Here is a 15,520-nt window from a genome sequence, read left to right on the forward strand (position 1 = left end):
TAGTCAAGAACTGCCAAAGGCACTGAAATGGAACACAGACAAGTGAACACTACAAACACAGCAGTGCCTCTAAGCTTAGAGGCACAAGGCCTCTAAGCTGTGGCTGGAACAGCAATGGCAGGAGAACATTTGAGTGGTACCAGTAGTAGTCAAAAACAGTGACTTCAGCACAGACAGAACAGTCCTGCACCAGGCAGCCCCACAGGCAGTGTTTGCAGGGTCCTGGCACTCTCCTTGGAAGTGCCCACCCTGAGAACAGGCAGAGTCAAGGTTACTACAGTGTTCAAGGCAAAGCAACTAACACTGCCACAGGTGAAAGGCACATTCAGAAACACACAGCAAGGAGACCACAGCATTAGGCCACCCAACTGATTCAAGCTGCAAACTGCTCAAAAATGTGAGTCTGACTGGGACAAGTTGATCTTATCTGTCTCACAGCTGAAAGTAAACACCTGAGATAGCAGGATGCAATTTGATTGTGGCAAGGAAAAAATAACTGCTTTAATAAACTGCATCAGGAGCAGGAGTCTGTACCACCAAACACACACAGATCCAGAACCTCCACAACAGCTGCATGGGAAGTGGTATTAGGATCTAAATTCTACCTTTCCACCCACCACATGCAGGACACTTGTAGCATTTTCCTGGGTGGATAAGGGTAACTGCTAACCTTCAATGAAAAAAATATAGAGAGCAATTTATTAAAAAAAAAAACCAACGGCCATTTTGAGAATTAAAACTTTTATTAGTGTATTCACATATTAGGCAAATGCAACACGCATGAAGCTTATTTCTTAGGTCCACAAGTTCTACCAATACATTAGTCTACTGGTAAAACTAGCACAAACTGGTAACTGCTTTGCCAATTTTTGAAAGGTGTCTGGCCCATTTTCTCAAGGCTTGATTTTTGGTATTGCTTCTATGCCCTAGTCATTATGGCATAAAAATATCCATCACTATCATCAATTCAGTCAAGTGATTAAAAGCTGTAACACTGGCCACATTTTTGTTCTCAAAGCTAAGTTATCACTAGCTGTACTTACAAAGTACAGAACTAGTGTAATTGATGAAACAATGGAAAAAAACAGACAAAGGCAATCCTGCTACTGCCACAATAACAAAAGAATGACAGACAGCTAGATCACAAGATTGTTAGTAAGATGTGTATTTTTCAAGTCAGAATAACCCTTCTATACAGTTTCCCAACCCATCCCCAACCCAGACTTATTTGTAGAATATATTTCAGAATATTTTTAATATGGTGCAGCTGTAGTGTCCAAGGGTTCACAATAACATGCACTGTCATGAAGAACCTGGAAGTTCTCCTTCGCTGGTCATACCTCAGCAACCACTATCCTAGAGGTTTTGCAGAAGCAACTACTTTTAATAACAAGGCCCATTATGACATAATGAATGCGTATGATCTGGTGTGTAAGTAAACTATAAAAGCGACTCAGATAAGAAATTTAAATTCTGTTACTGAAATATGTTAAGAAGCTGCATCTATTTAAAACCTAAACAGAGAGACTAGCTTACCCCAGGAAATAATTTTTCAAGGTATACGGCTCCAAAAACTAAACCCTACTATTTTTAGTGACATATGAAAAAATGAAAAAAATACAGATAATAAGGGGTAAGACTTATTCAATGAAAAAAAAAATATAGATGTAAGGGGTAAGCCAATAACCTTGTGCACTTAATCCAGTATCCAAAGCCATGGTAAATTCTCAGTCCATGAGAAAAAAATCACTCATTTCAATGATCCAAGGTACAAAAAAGTCCCAAATTACACCACTGCCAGCAATACTGCTGGCAACAGATGCATCAACTCAAATGGGTATCAAAAGGTAGACTGCTAGTGTGATGGACACTCAGAATTTATAATATGAATTCATTTTAGGCCCCATTAAGTATATAAAGTGTCTTAAGATTTCACAGATGAATCTCAAGACATTTCTTTCCCTTCCAATGGAGGGACTTTCTCTTTAAGAACGCAGCAAAAAATTCAGCTTTTCTATAAGGAAAGTCTTTTTATGTTTAGGACAAGTTGAAAACCTGCTTATATTAAAAAATATAAAAGAATAAGGGAGCAAAGTCTTGGAATTTCATGAGATACTTGCCCCAGTCAAAAAACCAAAATTACTATTTATGGGAACTAAAATGTAGAACAGCACAATACTGTGATATTTGAGATCATGATACATTATCTGTATATATACTTAGCTATTCATGTTATTGATAACCATTAGGACACTCAATTATATACCCAATAAAAAACACCATTAAAGAGTCTTTAGAACTGTCCCTTCTTTCTGAAGAAGGCTTTTCTATACACTAAATTTTCATCTAGTATCAGAGTATAGGAAACAGAATCCACAAGGTGCTTTAACTGATGAGACCTCAAGTGCTGTTTTTTCTTTTTTCTTTTCTTTTTCTTTTTTTTCTTTTTCTTTTTTTTTTTTTTCCTTTTTAAAAAACCTTTTTAGATAGTAAACAGTTCATGGGGACCACACACAAATACTACGACAGACGAGCTGTTATATTAAGTCTGTTGACTGGACTCGGATTTTAGCCCACTGGTGACAGAGGAGAGTTTTAGGACATGCTGGAGCAGCGAACTGAAGGGGAGCCCATCTGAGTCAATACTTTGTCCAGCCACTGTAGAGGCCCATTCAGGTGAAGCTCAATCCAGCAAGGAGTGCTTGTTACCGTCTGCCGCCTAGAAAACAAAGAATAGGGAAAAGTCACTCCACTGGGTTGGTGGCACCAGGTTTTGGTAGTAGGGGAGGGGCTTCTGCCAGAAGCTGCCACAAGCTTCCCTTCTGTCTGGCAGAGATATCCTTTGGCAGCTCTGAAGATGGACATGCTGCTGGTCAAGGCTGGGCCAGTTAGGAATGGTGACGTCTCTGGGATAACAGATTTAAGAAAAAAAAGAGGTTGTTACCCAGTTTTAATCACCACAGAAGAGCAGGGTGAGAACAAGTGAGAGGAACAACTCTGCAGACACAAAGGGCAGTGGAGAAGGAGGGGCAGAAACTGCTCCAGGCACCAGAGCTGAGATTCCCCTGCAGCCCATGGAGGGCACCAGGGTTGCAGAGATGCACCTGCAGCCCCTGGAGGAGCCCATGCTGGAGCAGCCTGTCCCTGAAGGACCACACCCCTTGGAAGTGTGATCCACGTTGCAGCAGTTCACGGAGAATTGTTGCCCATGGGATGGACTCACACTGGAGAAGTTCATGTAGAACTGTCTCCTGTGGGAGGGACCCCACACTGGAGCAGGGGAAGGATTCCAACTCCTCTTCCTGAGCAGCGGCAGGAACACCACCTGAAGAACTGACAATGACACACATTCCTACCTCCCTTTGGGGGAGAAGGTAAAGCTGGCAAGGGGTGAAGGTGCTTTAGGTCCTATTTTACTTCTCATTATCTTGCTCTGGCTGTGTAAGCAATAATTCATTCAATAGTTCTGATTCAAGTCTGTTTTTCCCAAATGGTATTTGGTGAGGGTCTCTCTTGGTCTTTATCTCATGACCATTTTGCTCTATTTTCTCCCCCCAGTACAGCTGTGGACAGGAGTGAGAGAGCTACTTTGGTGGCTGCCTGGAATCCAGCCAGAGGGCAGGTTCAGCTGCCACAAAATTCTGCATCATATGATTAGATATGTTTCCATCCATATCTAGTACACAGAGATAAAAATCTGTAACTATTACCATAACTGTTACTAAACCTTTTCCAGAAAAAAAAAGTCCCAGAACTCCAAAGCATTTCACATATGTAAGACAAATCAATAGTTACATGCTTGTCCATAATACATGAAGAATATTTCACCCTGGAGAATAATAACACCAGTATTTTCTTCAAGTGCCACACCAAGAGCCTTACTTCTAAAAAGAAATTCAGAAATGAAGGTTGCCCAGCTGATGCAGTGTTCACACTGCAAACAACTGGGTGCAGCTGTATCTCAACCTTTCAAGGGTCTGCATGCATAACTGGATAACTGGATTTGAATTTTGTAGACAGCTACTGAGAAATATGGAATAGAAACCCTTGGCTCTGCACTGCCAGCGTGGCCAATAGCACAATGCTATGGTGCTATAAGCTCTGGCTTTTTGAGGTAAACTACATGATGAATGTACCAAGGAAATTGGTAGATGTAGTCAGAAACGCTGTATCAAAACACAGTGTGTGGTTGCATTGTGCTAACTGATGGTATCTCAAAGGAACACCAAACTTTATTTCTGATTTCCCGTAATCTTACACACTTCTACATGCGTTTTGTAGTATAACATCCTCACAGAAACAACTGAAGGAGAAATTGGGTTTCCCTTGTCTTCTATACTAACTTGCCTATAATTTTCCACAATAGAAGACCTAATTTAAATACCATATAGCAAATTTCAGTAAAGCTGAAGGACTGACAACCATAAAAGCTTCATTCTCTTTCCCATATACCTTTGTTTCACAGATCTGTTATTCAAACATCTTCCTTCTCATCTCCAAAGTAAAGAAATCAGTATTGGACAAAACAAACTCTGCCTGAGAAATCCTATTTCAGTGTACCCACTCTAGGCATGGGAGTTTTCCCTAACCAGATTGGCAGGACAATGGTTGCTAAGCCAGTTTTTCGTAGTAATTCCAGCTATCCCAAGATTCAAAGGCAGCAGATTAGTCAGACACAAACAGAGCTCCTTCATTTTTACTGTCAGCACTGCAGCCCTTTGCTTTAAGGAAGTCAGTTTATATAAACAGAAGAACTGAAAAGGCAGAAAAATTAGGACAGTGAAGATTGATTTCAAAAGTTTCACATTTTCTAGGAGATGACAGCAGCTGGGTCTGTGCTCTTTCAGCCCTCTATAAAACAGTTATCTTAGCCCCAAATGCCTATGCCAAAATGAAGTGATACAACAGAAAAACAAATCTAAACCACAGGAAATATAGTTCCATTTACTCTTGAATCCTCTCCCAAAGAAGGAAGTTCATTATTCCACCACTGTCAACTCTCCTACAATGTGTTTCACAACACAATTCCTCAAAATTTTACAACTGGTTCAGTTCAACAATAGTCCCTTTGCACACGCTGGTAAAAACTGGTAAAATAGTGAAAGTCTCTGAGCAACCATCTTAAAGCTAAAACCTTAGCCTCTTCAACCCAAAGATTTCCAGTTCAAAGATCACTAATTACCTCTGCTGAACTTTCTTTAGAAGATGATCCTGGACCTGGACAGTTCCTGTGCTAACACAAACATTTGACTGGTGATCTGAACTTCTACCATCCTCAATTTGGGCCAACATGTAACAAAGCAAAAAGCTTTGTTAGGTATTGTGTCTACCAAGCCTATAAAACATATCACCTTGCTGTACCAGCACATTTATGCACATATGCTCAAAGTGAAAGTAATGCTTTGCCTTTACCTAAGCCCGTTCTATGAGAAAGGTTTTTTCACATAATAATGAAGCACAGATGTTTTAACAAGAGTGATGGGGTTTACAGTGTTTCCTGATCCATTTCAACAAGTCAAGCTACATTAATTCAAATTCAAGGTTGTGTCATTGGAGCCACCTCTTCTTGCTCTAATCCCATATTTACAAGCTTTGTGTATCTGTAATTTAATAACATCATCTTAAAGAGATGTGCAAAGAAATTAGTTCATCATGAGTCAGTAACCAGTTTTTGTGCCGTTTTGGCAGCGCTACCACTGCAGCTTTTTCAATCCTACGGTCTACAAACAGTTTATAGACCAACCACCAACATTCTCCCCACTCAGAAGTAACTTTAACAAAAGCCTCCCCACCGTTTTAAACCAGCACTTACACTCACTTCAAGATGCCTCTATATAATCTGACTGATTAAGCCTTTCTTCTGCTCAGATTTGAATGTTGTATTTAATTATGCCTAAGTGTATACATACTCCTTCAGAGCCAAATCCAATAGCTCTTTAAACCTGAGCCAGATTTTTTTCTTACTTCTTCCTAACAAAGAGGTACCAATTTATTCCATTACTCAAATTTCTCATTTCATCTCATTAGACTACTACAAAATTGGCTTCATTTAGCTGAGAAACCTCCCCCACATACTGACACTGCTATTTACATGTATGTATTTCAAGAGCAGATAAAGGAATCAACCCAAGTGGAGCCTACACACCATTATTCAACTTCAGAAATTATATGGCTTTTAAAAAAATCATTATGTATTGCATTAGGATATTGAGTTGTCAAACTTCATTCTTTCAGTGGACAATTTCTAGAGAGGTTTAAGAGATTTGTTTAAAACCACAGGTCTAGCTCTCCAAAATAATGCAATCTTTAGAACTGCTCAGTTAGAAGTCAATTCCTTTTCTTCTTGAATTTCCATACTGCATTAAAAACAGGCACTGTCCTCAACTACCACTTTTCATTTGTGCTAATAGAGAACACAATTGGAATCTATTCCAAAGCAGATAGAATGCTATTTCTTTCCACTCAAAGAACTGTTTTTAGAAGTTTTACTACATAAACACAATCATTTCACTCCTGCAATGCTTTTTCCACTGCAAGTTCCAAAATACTTGCCATCCCTTAGATGCATGCTCTCCAGCTGTTCCATTCTGCAAGAGGCACTGCCCGTCTCTCCGTTGGGTACCACCAACCCCATCCTGCAACACAGCCTAAGGAGCTCATGCTACAGGCAGAGCAGGACAGAGACCAGAATGACTGCAAGTCTAACACACAGCAAATAATCTCACAGCACAAACTGTGGAACTTTGAGATGATGGCGTGGATTTCACCACAGCAAGCCAGCAGGGCTGAGCAAGGAACGGAACTTTGACGACATTCCTTGCTCAACAGTTGGCTTCAATGCAACACTAAAATCAGTTTATGGACTTTGTAACTTAGCAGTTCCATAGCTGAGGGGGGAAAAAAAGGAAAATATGGGTTCAATTTGCAGACAGCATATCCACAATAGCAGCAAGAAGTCTGTATGAATGGCTTTCAAGCCAGAGAGAAATGCTATACTAGTGAAAAAATGAAAACCATTAACTCTAAATTTAAGTACAAAGGAGGTTCTTTTCTTACCTGTATTCAGCCCCCCATCCTTTAACAAAGCTCATTCTTATGGTACACATTCTAGTAAGCTGATAAACTGCTTCAAAGCCCTGATTCACAGATTGAGCCAGAAGAGCAGCAAATTCTTGGTTATTAAAGATTTTTAGATTGCATCCTATAAAGAGTCAAAAAGAGTCAGTGAATACACTTGCATTTGCTACACAGAAGCCTGAATCTATGAAGAAATTACAAAAAAGGAAAGCAAATGTCACTCAGTGAACACCTCCACTGGGTATTTTCACCCGAGACCTCTGGTAGGCCACTAACCTGGAGGAATTTTGCACACAGTTGCAGGATGCCAGCCGTATCTTTGATTGCAGTTGGGGCTCTGAACGAAGATCGCGCTATCACTCAGGCACTCGGCAAAAACCTCTCCGCCAATGTAATACAGACGCACTCCCCTGCCTGTAGCAAAATTCAAAAGAACTCCAGTTGTGGTATGACTAGATTAGGGAACAAGGAAGTTTATTTTTAAGAGAAGGCCAAGGTTTTTCTTTACAACACAAACAGAAATCAATTATCTACACGACCTCACTGCTGTGCTGACAGCTGTAGCAGGAGCAGAAAACAATTACATTGCATTTTTCTCCCATGAATGCAAAATTTATGAAGGAAAAGCAGAATAATTTTGGGTCAAAAGTTAAAGAGCCTTTTTTAGCCATATAATGGCTTGTAACCAAATCCAAGTTCAGAAGTAGTGTTCATAAAACAGAATTAAAACTTGTGCTAATATTAAAGCATTGTATGTGAAGCAGCACAGGCCACTATGGTCAAAAGAAAAAACATAAGATCACCACTGCAACACTCTCTGCTTACATACACCCACATTATTTCACAACCCACTGCATAGTCCTGTGCTGCTTTAACAAAAACAATATGACTTCATTTAGCCCTATTACAAAAAAAACCCAACAAACTGTGAAAAAAAAAAATCTCGATTTTCCACCTTTCAATTGTTACTTTGTTCTGTCTCTGAGTGGAAAACAAATCTGCATGGTTTATTTCTAGCAGAAAGTAAATAATGTGCAAATGATCTCCCAGAGAGAACTATTTATAATTAACAGATACTTTAGAGGCCATAGTTTCCATTTGCCTTTTTCATTAAAACAATTTTTCAAACAAAATGTGAGCTCCCTCTATCAAAGAATAAGGGCTCATGAGATTTTTGCTTTTCCTCTTCATTGATCATTTTGACCAGTCAGCACAAGCACAGCCTGGGTTTCTGCACATCTAAAATTTTATTAGACAAGCATCTGGATTTGGCATTTGGACTTGGCATAAAAGGAGTCAGTTCTACTGAAGAGGTTGAAATTTTACTGCAAGTAAAAATAACAACAACACCAACAAAAATCTTGTAAATGTTGCTAATGAAAGTATCCAGAAAAAAAAAAAAAGAATGAAGGTAGTTTATTGAAGAACCTGAAATCAAGACACTGCATTGTGGAAAACAGCATTCTTGACTAACCATTACAAAGAAAACCTTAATCATGTCAAAACAATGGGTTCTCAATAGCAGCTTTCCCCATTTCAGAAAAGAATCCAGAATTTCATTCTATCAGTGTCCATTCTGCATTTTATAAACTACAGTAAACTAAGCAACATGGGAATATTTTGTAATTAAAGCTTAAATTTCAATTACAAGCGATTCTGAATATAAATGCTGCCCAGGGCAGAGTGGTCCATTGAGGATGCTGGAAGCCACAAATCTGCCCCCTGGCATGCTTTGGTGCACCATCATTTCCCAGAAGGCAAGAACAGCAATGTGAGCTACTGGAGTGCCACACAGTAGAGTGGCTTCCTCCTGTGCTGCCCTGAGGGTCACAGCTGTGTGACTGCAGCTGCCACCAGCTATGGGGCTACCGAGTGAGGAAAGGCAGCTCCTTTCAGCTCCAGCCATCACTACATCTCTTCCCAGCTCAAACTGGCTTCAGCAGCAGAAGCTGCCATGCTTCTTCCTAACTTCAGAAGCAGTGACTGTGTCTTTCCACTTCTGTTCTCAGCCAGTGAGACCAAACTATCCTTGACAAGCCCTGAGAGATATGGCTGATGGCTGGCTGCACAAGGGTGAAAGGAACCCAACACACATCCTACCTGGGTCATTCCAGATAATTTAACCAACAAAATGAAATTAAACAGTTAAAAGATCAGAGATCTTTACCTATATGTCGCCTTGTCATTTCCACTGTAGCATTTCTGTTTACATTGGAAAGCAGACCTAGACAAAATCGCTCTGAATTTGATGGATCTGTAAAGCCATCTACAGTCAGGGAAGGCTGAGACGCATGGAAGGTTTCTCCCACTCTTTGATTCAACTCATAATATGCTATTGAACACCAAAACGCAGGCTCCGAGTAAGTAACTGGTTGCAAGTCTAAAAAAAAATTTTAAAAACCAAACTTAACACAGATTTTTGAGGCTGAAAGTAGATTGATCTACCCTGCTATTTGTCTCTCCCAGAAATGACAGCAGTAGTCTCCTCAAACTATTCAAACTATATTTTGCTTGCTGTCCTTTTTACCTACTTCAGTAAATAGAATGGAATTCAATCTTCCACACAAGGGAAGGAGGAGGGGAAGAAGGGATGATCTAATCTGACCACAGCTCATTTAGTTCAGTACTTGCATTTTGCTCGGCAAAATGATTAAGCTAATGGTGCTCTGAGCGCCAGACGTTGAGACATTCCTGTTGCCTTTTCTGTAGCTTGCAAACATTTTGGCAGCATTAAAGAAAAGATTAAACTATCAAACACTGAACAACACAAAGGAAAAAAAATAATATGAAAATCATGTTCTTTTGTATTACACTCTCCCTTTAGATAAAGGTAGTTCTAAGCTACTTTATTGTCCCCTATTAGAGACTCTTCCCTCTATCTTCAGGTTTTTTTCTTCACTGCTTCCCCTTTTTACCTACCCTAATTACTTACTCAGCGTTCTGCATTTTCCTGTCACATCCTGTCACCATTCCTTAAACAAACCCATGGCAATCTGATCTTCCTGCGGCACTTGACACACAGCAATAGCACTGGATCAAAGCAGGTGGGCTACTAATGTGGGAGCAACTACTGTGCTGTGGCTACAGGTGAAACAGTACATGAGAAGAGCAGCAGAACACACACACAAGGGAGACAGCAAGTCTGGGCAGCATCACGGAGAGGCAAACATCCTTTTAAACTATTAATTTTATAAATGCAATTCCTGCACACACAAAGATACCACTCCTTCTCTTTGCTATGAATTCAACAGGTACAGAAATAGAGTAATTGTTAACAAGTGATTAACCCAGCCCCATTATGCTTAACACCAGGAAGCCAACACAACAGTAACCTCTTAATATAGCTCTTAATTTCTTACAGCACATTTTCACTTTTAAAGTAATTACATATATAATGAAGAATCACTACACATGGAGAAATAATTGTAAGTATTTCCAGCTTACCCAGGCTATGATTAACTGGAGAGAGAGTACTAGGAGACAGCTCCGCTGGAGATCCTGTTGAAGCAAGACAGACAGGTTTCAGAGCAAATGTTTTTTGTTATTTCAGACCAGTAGGCATAACCATTATCTACATCAGGTTTTCACTGAAGTTTTTCAGAGTAAGAAAGGTCAGTTTTCTGGAATATCACACAGTTACTCTGAATTAGGATTTCATTCAATCTTCCAGACCTCTGGGTAACCACCCCCCTCCCCCCCCCCCCCCCCCGACCCCATAAAGATTAACTTAGCATTGTATTTGGCAGAACTCTGCCACTTTGTGCACACTCTCAACGTTATTTATGCACTTCTCCGATGAGAAGGTAGTGATTTCCCAAATTCAGTAAAAAAACAGGTAAGAAAGAGTTGATGAGACAAGCAAGACATTGCCTCTCTGTTCTCAAAGGAAAAGGGTTATCTTGGAAAAGACCTTCCAGTATCTGAAGGGAGCCTTCAAGAAAGTTGGAAAGGGATTGTTTACAAGAGCAGGTAGTGACAGGAAAAGAGGGAAAGTCTTCAAACTGAAAGAGGAGAGATTTAGATTAGATATTGGGAAAAAAAATCTTTATGCTGAGGATGGTGAGGCCCTGGCACAGGTTTCCCAGAGAAGCTGTGACTGCCCCATACCTGGAAGTGTCCAAGGCCAAACTGGACAGGGCTGGGAGCAACCTGGGGTAGTGGAAGGTGTCCCTGGTGGAAAGAGACGGTCTCTAAGGTCCCTTTTATCCCAAACCATTCTATAATTTATGATTCTATGATCACCAGAAAAGAGCAAGCTAGATTTCCTCATTTGAGGAAATAATTCTTTCCCAGAAGGAGGAATTTAAATACTCATAAAAACATGAACTCTCCAACATAATTTGCACACAAGGTGGCAAAATACAGAAAGGCTTTCCCAGAAACATTCCTACAGTTACCACTGATGTCAGGCTGTTTTAATTAAGGTATTTATTGTCACATAGTGGGAAAATATTGCAGTTCTTACAGAAACTGGTGCAGCGGATTTCAACTTACTGAAAATGGTTGCTAACATTAGCTAACCAAGCACACTCAAGTCTGCCAACACACAGCAGGAGGTTCTTACCCAGCACATTAACTGTGCTTTGTCCAAGTCTAAGGTTAACCACATTATCTAGAAACCCCTACATAAAAAGGCACAAATGCCGTTACTTTTGCCACAGAACCTTCCACACAAGAACTAATTTGAAACATGGCAGAAGTGGTAAGTTTGTCAGAGTTAGAGACAGGTTCTCAGAACACAGGCTGTCTGTACCTTGTTTAGGCCAACAGACACTGTGCTTCAATGAACCTGTTTGCTGGGGAATGGTTGAAACCAATTAGCTATTAAAATCTATTTTAAGGGTTTCTGGTCAAGTCTTAATTAGACTTGTATGCTTCTGTTACAGAACAAATGTAATATACTTAATAAGTCACAGAATGTATTAGAAGCATTTCCCTGGCAAAAAACTGCTTTGTTCATTAAAGACTGAAAGTGGTATTTTAGGCATAAACCACCAGTTTTTACAGAGGAAAACTGCAATCATCTTTTGGGCTGAATTCATGCTCCCATGCAGAGGGATCCCAGCTAGTAATACAAAGCCTTGAAAGTGATGAAAAATAAATTTTACCTGTATCCATGCTTTGGTTCAGCTGCTGGTCACTTGTTTCTCCATCTTCACTGATATATCCTGGAGGAGGTGTTTCTTATAAAAAAAAAAAAAAGAAAAATCCACCAATTTGTAAAATGACTAGGAAAACTTCTGGAAGATCTAAGTCTTGTGCATTTTGTCATGGCATCTTCATGAGCTCTGTTACACCTACCTGAACACTGAATCTGAATGCCATTTTGCTGTCCCTTTTTCCTTACAGTAGGACTTCAAACATGTTACCTGCCTTATTGGTATGTAAAATGTTTCTTCTTTTGTATGTCAGTCAGTTGCTGAAATTTGTTATATAAATATCAGAATCCTTGTTTGTTCCATTTAAGACAAGATGCTGTCACTACAACGAGTAACAATTTTGCAATTGTGATCAACAGCTTTCATATTTAGTAGAATCACAAATGAAAAAAACCATCTGGTGATTTCCACAAAAAAATAACGTGAGCTGTCTTCATGTAGGATAACCATCAGATCAGATACCCTCCCACACCTTACTGAAGTTGTTAGATTTAAAGGTTGTTTTTCAGTTCAGTCCCCAAATACATATTTCTTCCATACACAACAGCTGATTTGACTAATTTATAACTATATTAACTTAAAACACTGCACAAGTTCTGTTACTGTTACCACTAATACTTCTAAGCTCTATTAAAACTATAATCTACTGTTTTAACTAGCTTTCTTTAAAGACAGAATTTTACAGACCAAAGCAAATTCAGTACCAACTTTGAAGCATTCTGATACCAGAAACTGTGTCTAATTCCTCTGAAATATCTTCAAAACCCAGGAGAGTATGCATGTTCCTTTTCTCCACTCGAGATGTTCTTTGTAATCCAGATAACGAGTTAACCAACTGCCTTTCAGGAAATAAATTTCTTTGAACTGGGCAAATGTCTTTTCCTACATCTTATAGGCAAAACCTGTGTTTCTTTACTGAAAGTGTTTGAAGCTAACTATCTCTACAATCACCTTAGCATTGTCTCTGAAACTTCCAGAGGTTAAACACCTTTAATTACACTATTACCAAACAGTAGAAATTTAAAGATAAAGCTGTTTTGCTTAAGAAATAAAATAAAGTTATAACAAGCATCATGTCTGAGATGTACTGCAATATTGTGAGATCAGAAGGAAACCAGTGAGAGGAAACTAGATTAAGTCAGTTGATTAAATTAAAATTAACTAAGAGAATTTTATCTTTGATTCATTCTGTGTGCTAAGTATAGACATGACAGAATTCAATTCAAAAGGACAATTAAAGGAAATCATCACTAGTAAGAAATATGATAACAAAAATCATATCCATTTTGAAGATTTTTACATTGTGATAAAGGGGACTCCACCCTTCTCCTAATCATAAACCCACAGCTAAGCCCACAGCTGTGGCAAAAGGTCAATACACATTTCTAATCCAACCCATGACTCCTGTTTCCAGTTGCTAATCTAGGCTCTTTGGCACAGATTGCTTTCCATGTCTCGTCTCTGCCCAAACACAGAAGATTTACTCTACCTAGTACTGTTAGCAGTTTAGGGTCAGAGGTTGAGCACCACACAGCTGGAAATGAACACTTAGGTGAGGCACCGAAAATTTAGAGCTTGAGTGCTGCCGGAAGTGCGGATGATGCAGCTCAGCCCATCCAGAACCTGAACTGGAACATGCAGCTCCCAAAGGCCACCCTGCTCCTTCTCTCTTGCAGATCAAGTACTGAGACAGGTCTGGGGTACAAACCTACCAGATGTGAGCCTGCCCTCGCACTGAAGAAAACGGTTCTCTGAAAAAGGCTATCAAGGCACACAAGGCTTATCAGAACCCAGCCAAGCATTCCAGATTAAGTCAGAAAGGTCAAATAAAGTAAGATACCACAATATGAGCACAGGAGGAGGGTGTCAGTGACAAAGAGAAGGAGGTGTGGTTACCTGCATAAACATTTGAAGATCATGTGAATGCCTACAATCACCTTGAGCAAACTTCCTGCAAATAACTACTTTAGCTCATTTCCATAGTACTGATTTGCAGAAAGTGGCTTTCCAGTAAGATGTTTGCAAACCTTACCAAAAGCCTTCAGTTTGAGTTAAAGTATAAGCAAGTTAAGAAAGCAACACCAACTCCTAGTGCCTTAAATTGCTCTATAAAGGTGGAAACAGATGTGGCCAAAATAAAACAGAAAGGTCAAATTAATTGATTGTTGATCCATTTCAACTCTTGGATATATTTAAAGAAAACACAAGAAACATTCTGCTTAAGACCTGTAAATACAACTTGTACATTGCACATATTTGAGTTTTGGGGCAGTCATCTCATTCTTTCAGAGACTCCAGATGTGAATTTTCAGCTTGTAACATGAATGCATTAAACATTTATGAGCAAACTTCAGCTTCACTTGGTTTTACATTCCATGCGACTTCCTGAAGAGATAGGAAACAGGAAGTTGGGGCAGGAAAAAAAGGTCACTGATTTTGTTTCAATGAGGGTAACAGGGTTTCAGGTGCAGCAGATTAGCATTGTTTGTTTTGGGGTGGAAAAGGGGGAAAAGAGAGGGAGGAAAAGCTCTTTAACAGTTCATTATTGTTAGGTTGCTCTTTCATACAGAAAGATAAAACAATATGCACACAACAGTAACAAAAAGCTAAAGCAGACCACTACTGACGTGAACTACAGATCAAGACATTTAAGTCACTGCTTTGCAACTTAAAAGTCTTCTCCACATATTACATAGGATGGGATTGAGCATCAGTTTATTACTCAATCTCAAATGCTCAGCATTTGGCAACCCCTTGCATGTTTATGAAAGAGGCTTAAAGCAGAAAGTGAAGATCTACTGTGGACTTATTAGCATTCTGAATCTCAAGTCAGCTATTGTGAAATGACAGCAATAGAGTTTCATGCAGGATCATGTTCTGCAAACAACACTGTTTAGGTATTTCCACTGGAACTAGTACATGAGATCAACTAAATATGATTTAGTGGTGCATATTTCAATTAATTTGATCATTTACAAGGATGAAATGACCATCTTTGTTCCAGTGGCACAGTGTCAGAACATGCTGTCTAGAGTGGGAGTTAAGAAAATACCTGGTATGTAATTGCTCTGTGGCTCAATCCCAGCTGGAAAGTTAGTGTTCTCAGGAATGGAATGGGTATAGTCATCCAGAGGTGGCAGCTCCGTCAGGATCTCAGTGTGCCGTGGCACGAGCACAGGAGGCAAAACTGGAAAGGCAAAATTCAAAAAATCACTGGTAATCAAAACACACAATTTTGTGAGCTAAAACTAAAAAAATAAATCTAAAACATCTAAGAGCTTCTT

At 39.5% G+C, this 15,520-nt stretch overlaps 1 protein-coding gene across 4 annotated transcripts in view; it reads right to left on the minus strand.

Annotated features, from left to right (window-relative positions):
* Positions 1–724: 724 nt before the first annotated feature.
* The window catches only part of SMAD2 (SMAD family member 2), a 49,986-nt gene continuing 35,190 nt past the window's right edge, over positions 725–15,520 (minus strand). For 2 of the 4 annotated variants that reach the window (XM_077171223.1, XM_054651839.2), the window contains 8 exons: positions 15,289–15,423; positions 12,186–12,260; positions 11,185–11,247; positions 10,522–10,575; positions 9,245–9,457; positions 7,354–7,491; positions 7,057–7,201; positions 725–2,719 (listed from right to left, as the gene is read on the minus strand). In XM_077171223.1, the coding sequence (XP_077027338.1) occupies positions 2,596–2,719; positions 7,057–7,201; positions 7,354–7,491; positions 9,245–9,457; positions 10,522–10,575; positions 11,185–11,247; positions 12,186–12,260; positions 15,289–15,423 (947 nt within the window). In that variant the 3' untranslated portion in view covers positions 725–2,595. The remainder of the gene's footprint in view (positions 2,720–7,056; positions 7,202–7,353; positions 7,492–9,244; positions 9,458–10,521; positions 10,576–11,184; positions 11,248–12,185; positions 12,261–15,288; positions 15,424–15,520) is intronic. The other 2 variants (XM_077171224.1, XM_077171222.1) reach the window with 1 other exon arrangement.

The sequence above is a fragment of the Agelaius phoeniceus genome, chromosome Z, assembly GCF_051311805.1.
Source record: "Agelaius phoeniceus isolate bAgePho1 chromosome Z, bAgePho1.hap1, whole genome shotgun sequence".
NCBI classification, from domain to species: domain Eukaryota; kingdom Metazoa; phylum Chordata; class Aves; order Passeriformes; family Icteridae; genus Agelaius; species Agelaius phoeniceus.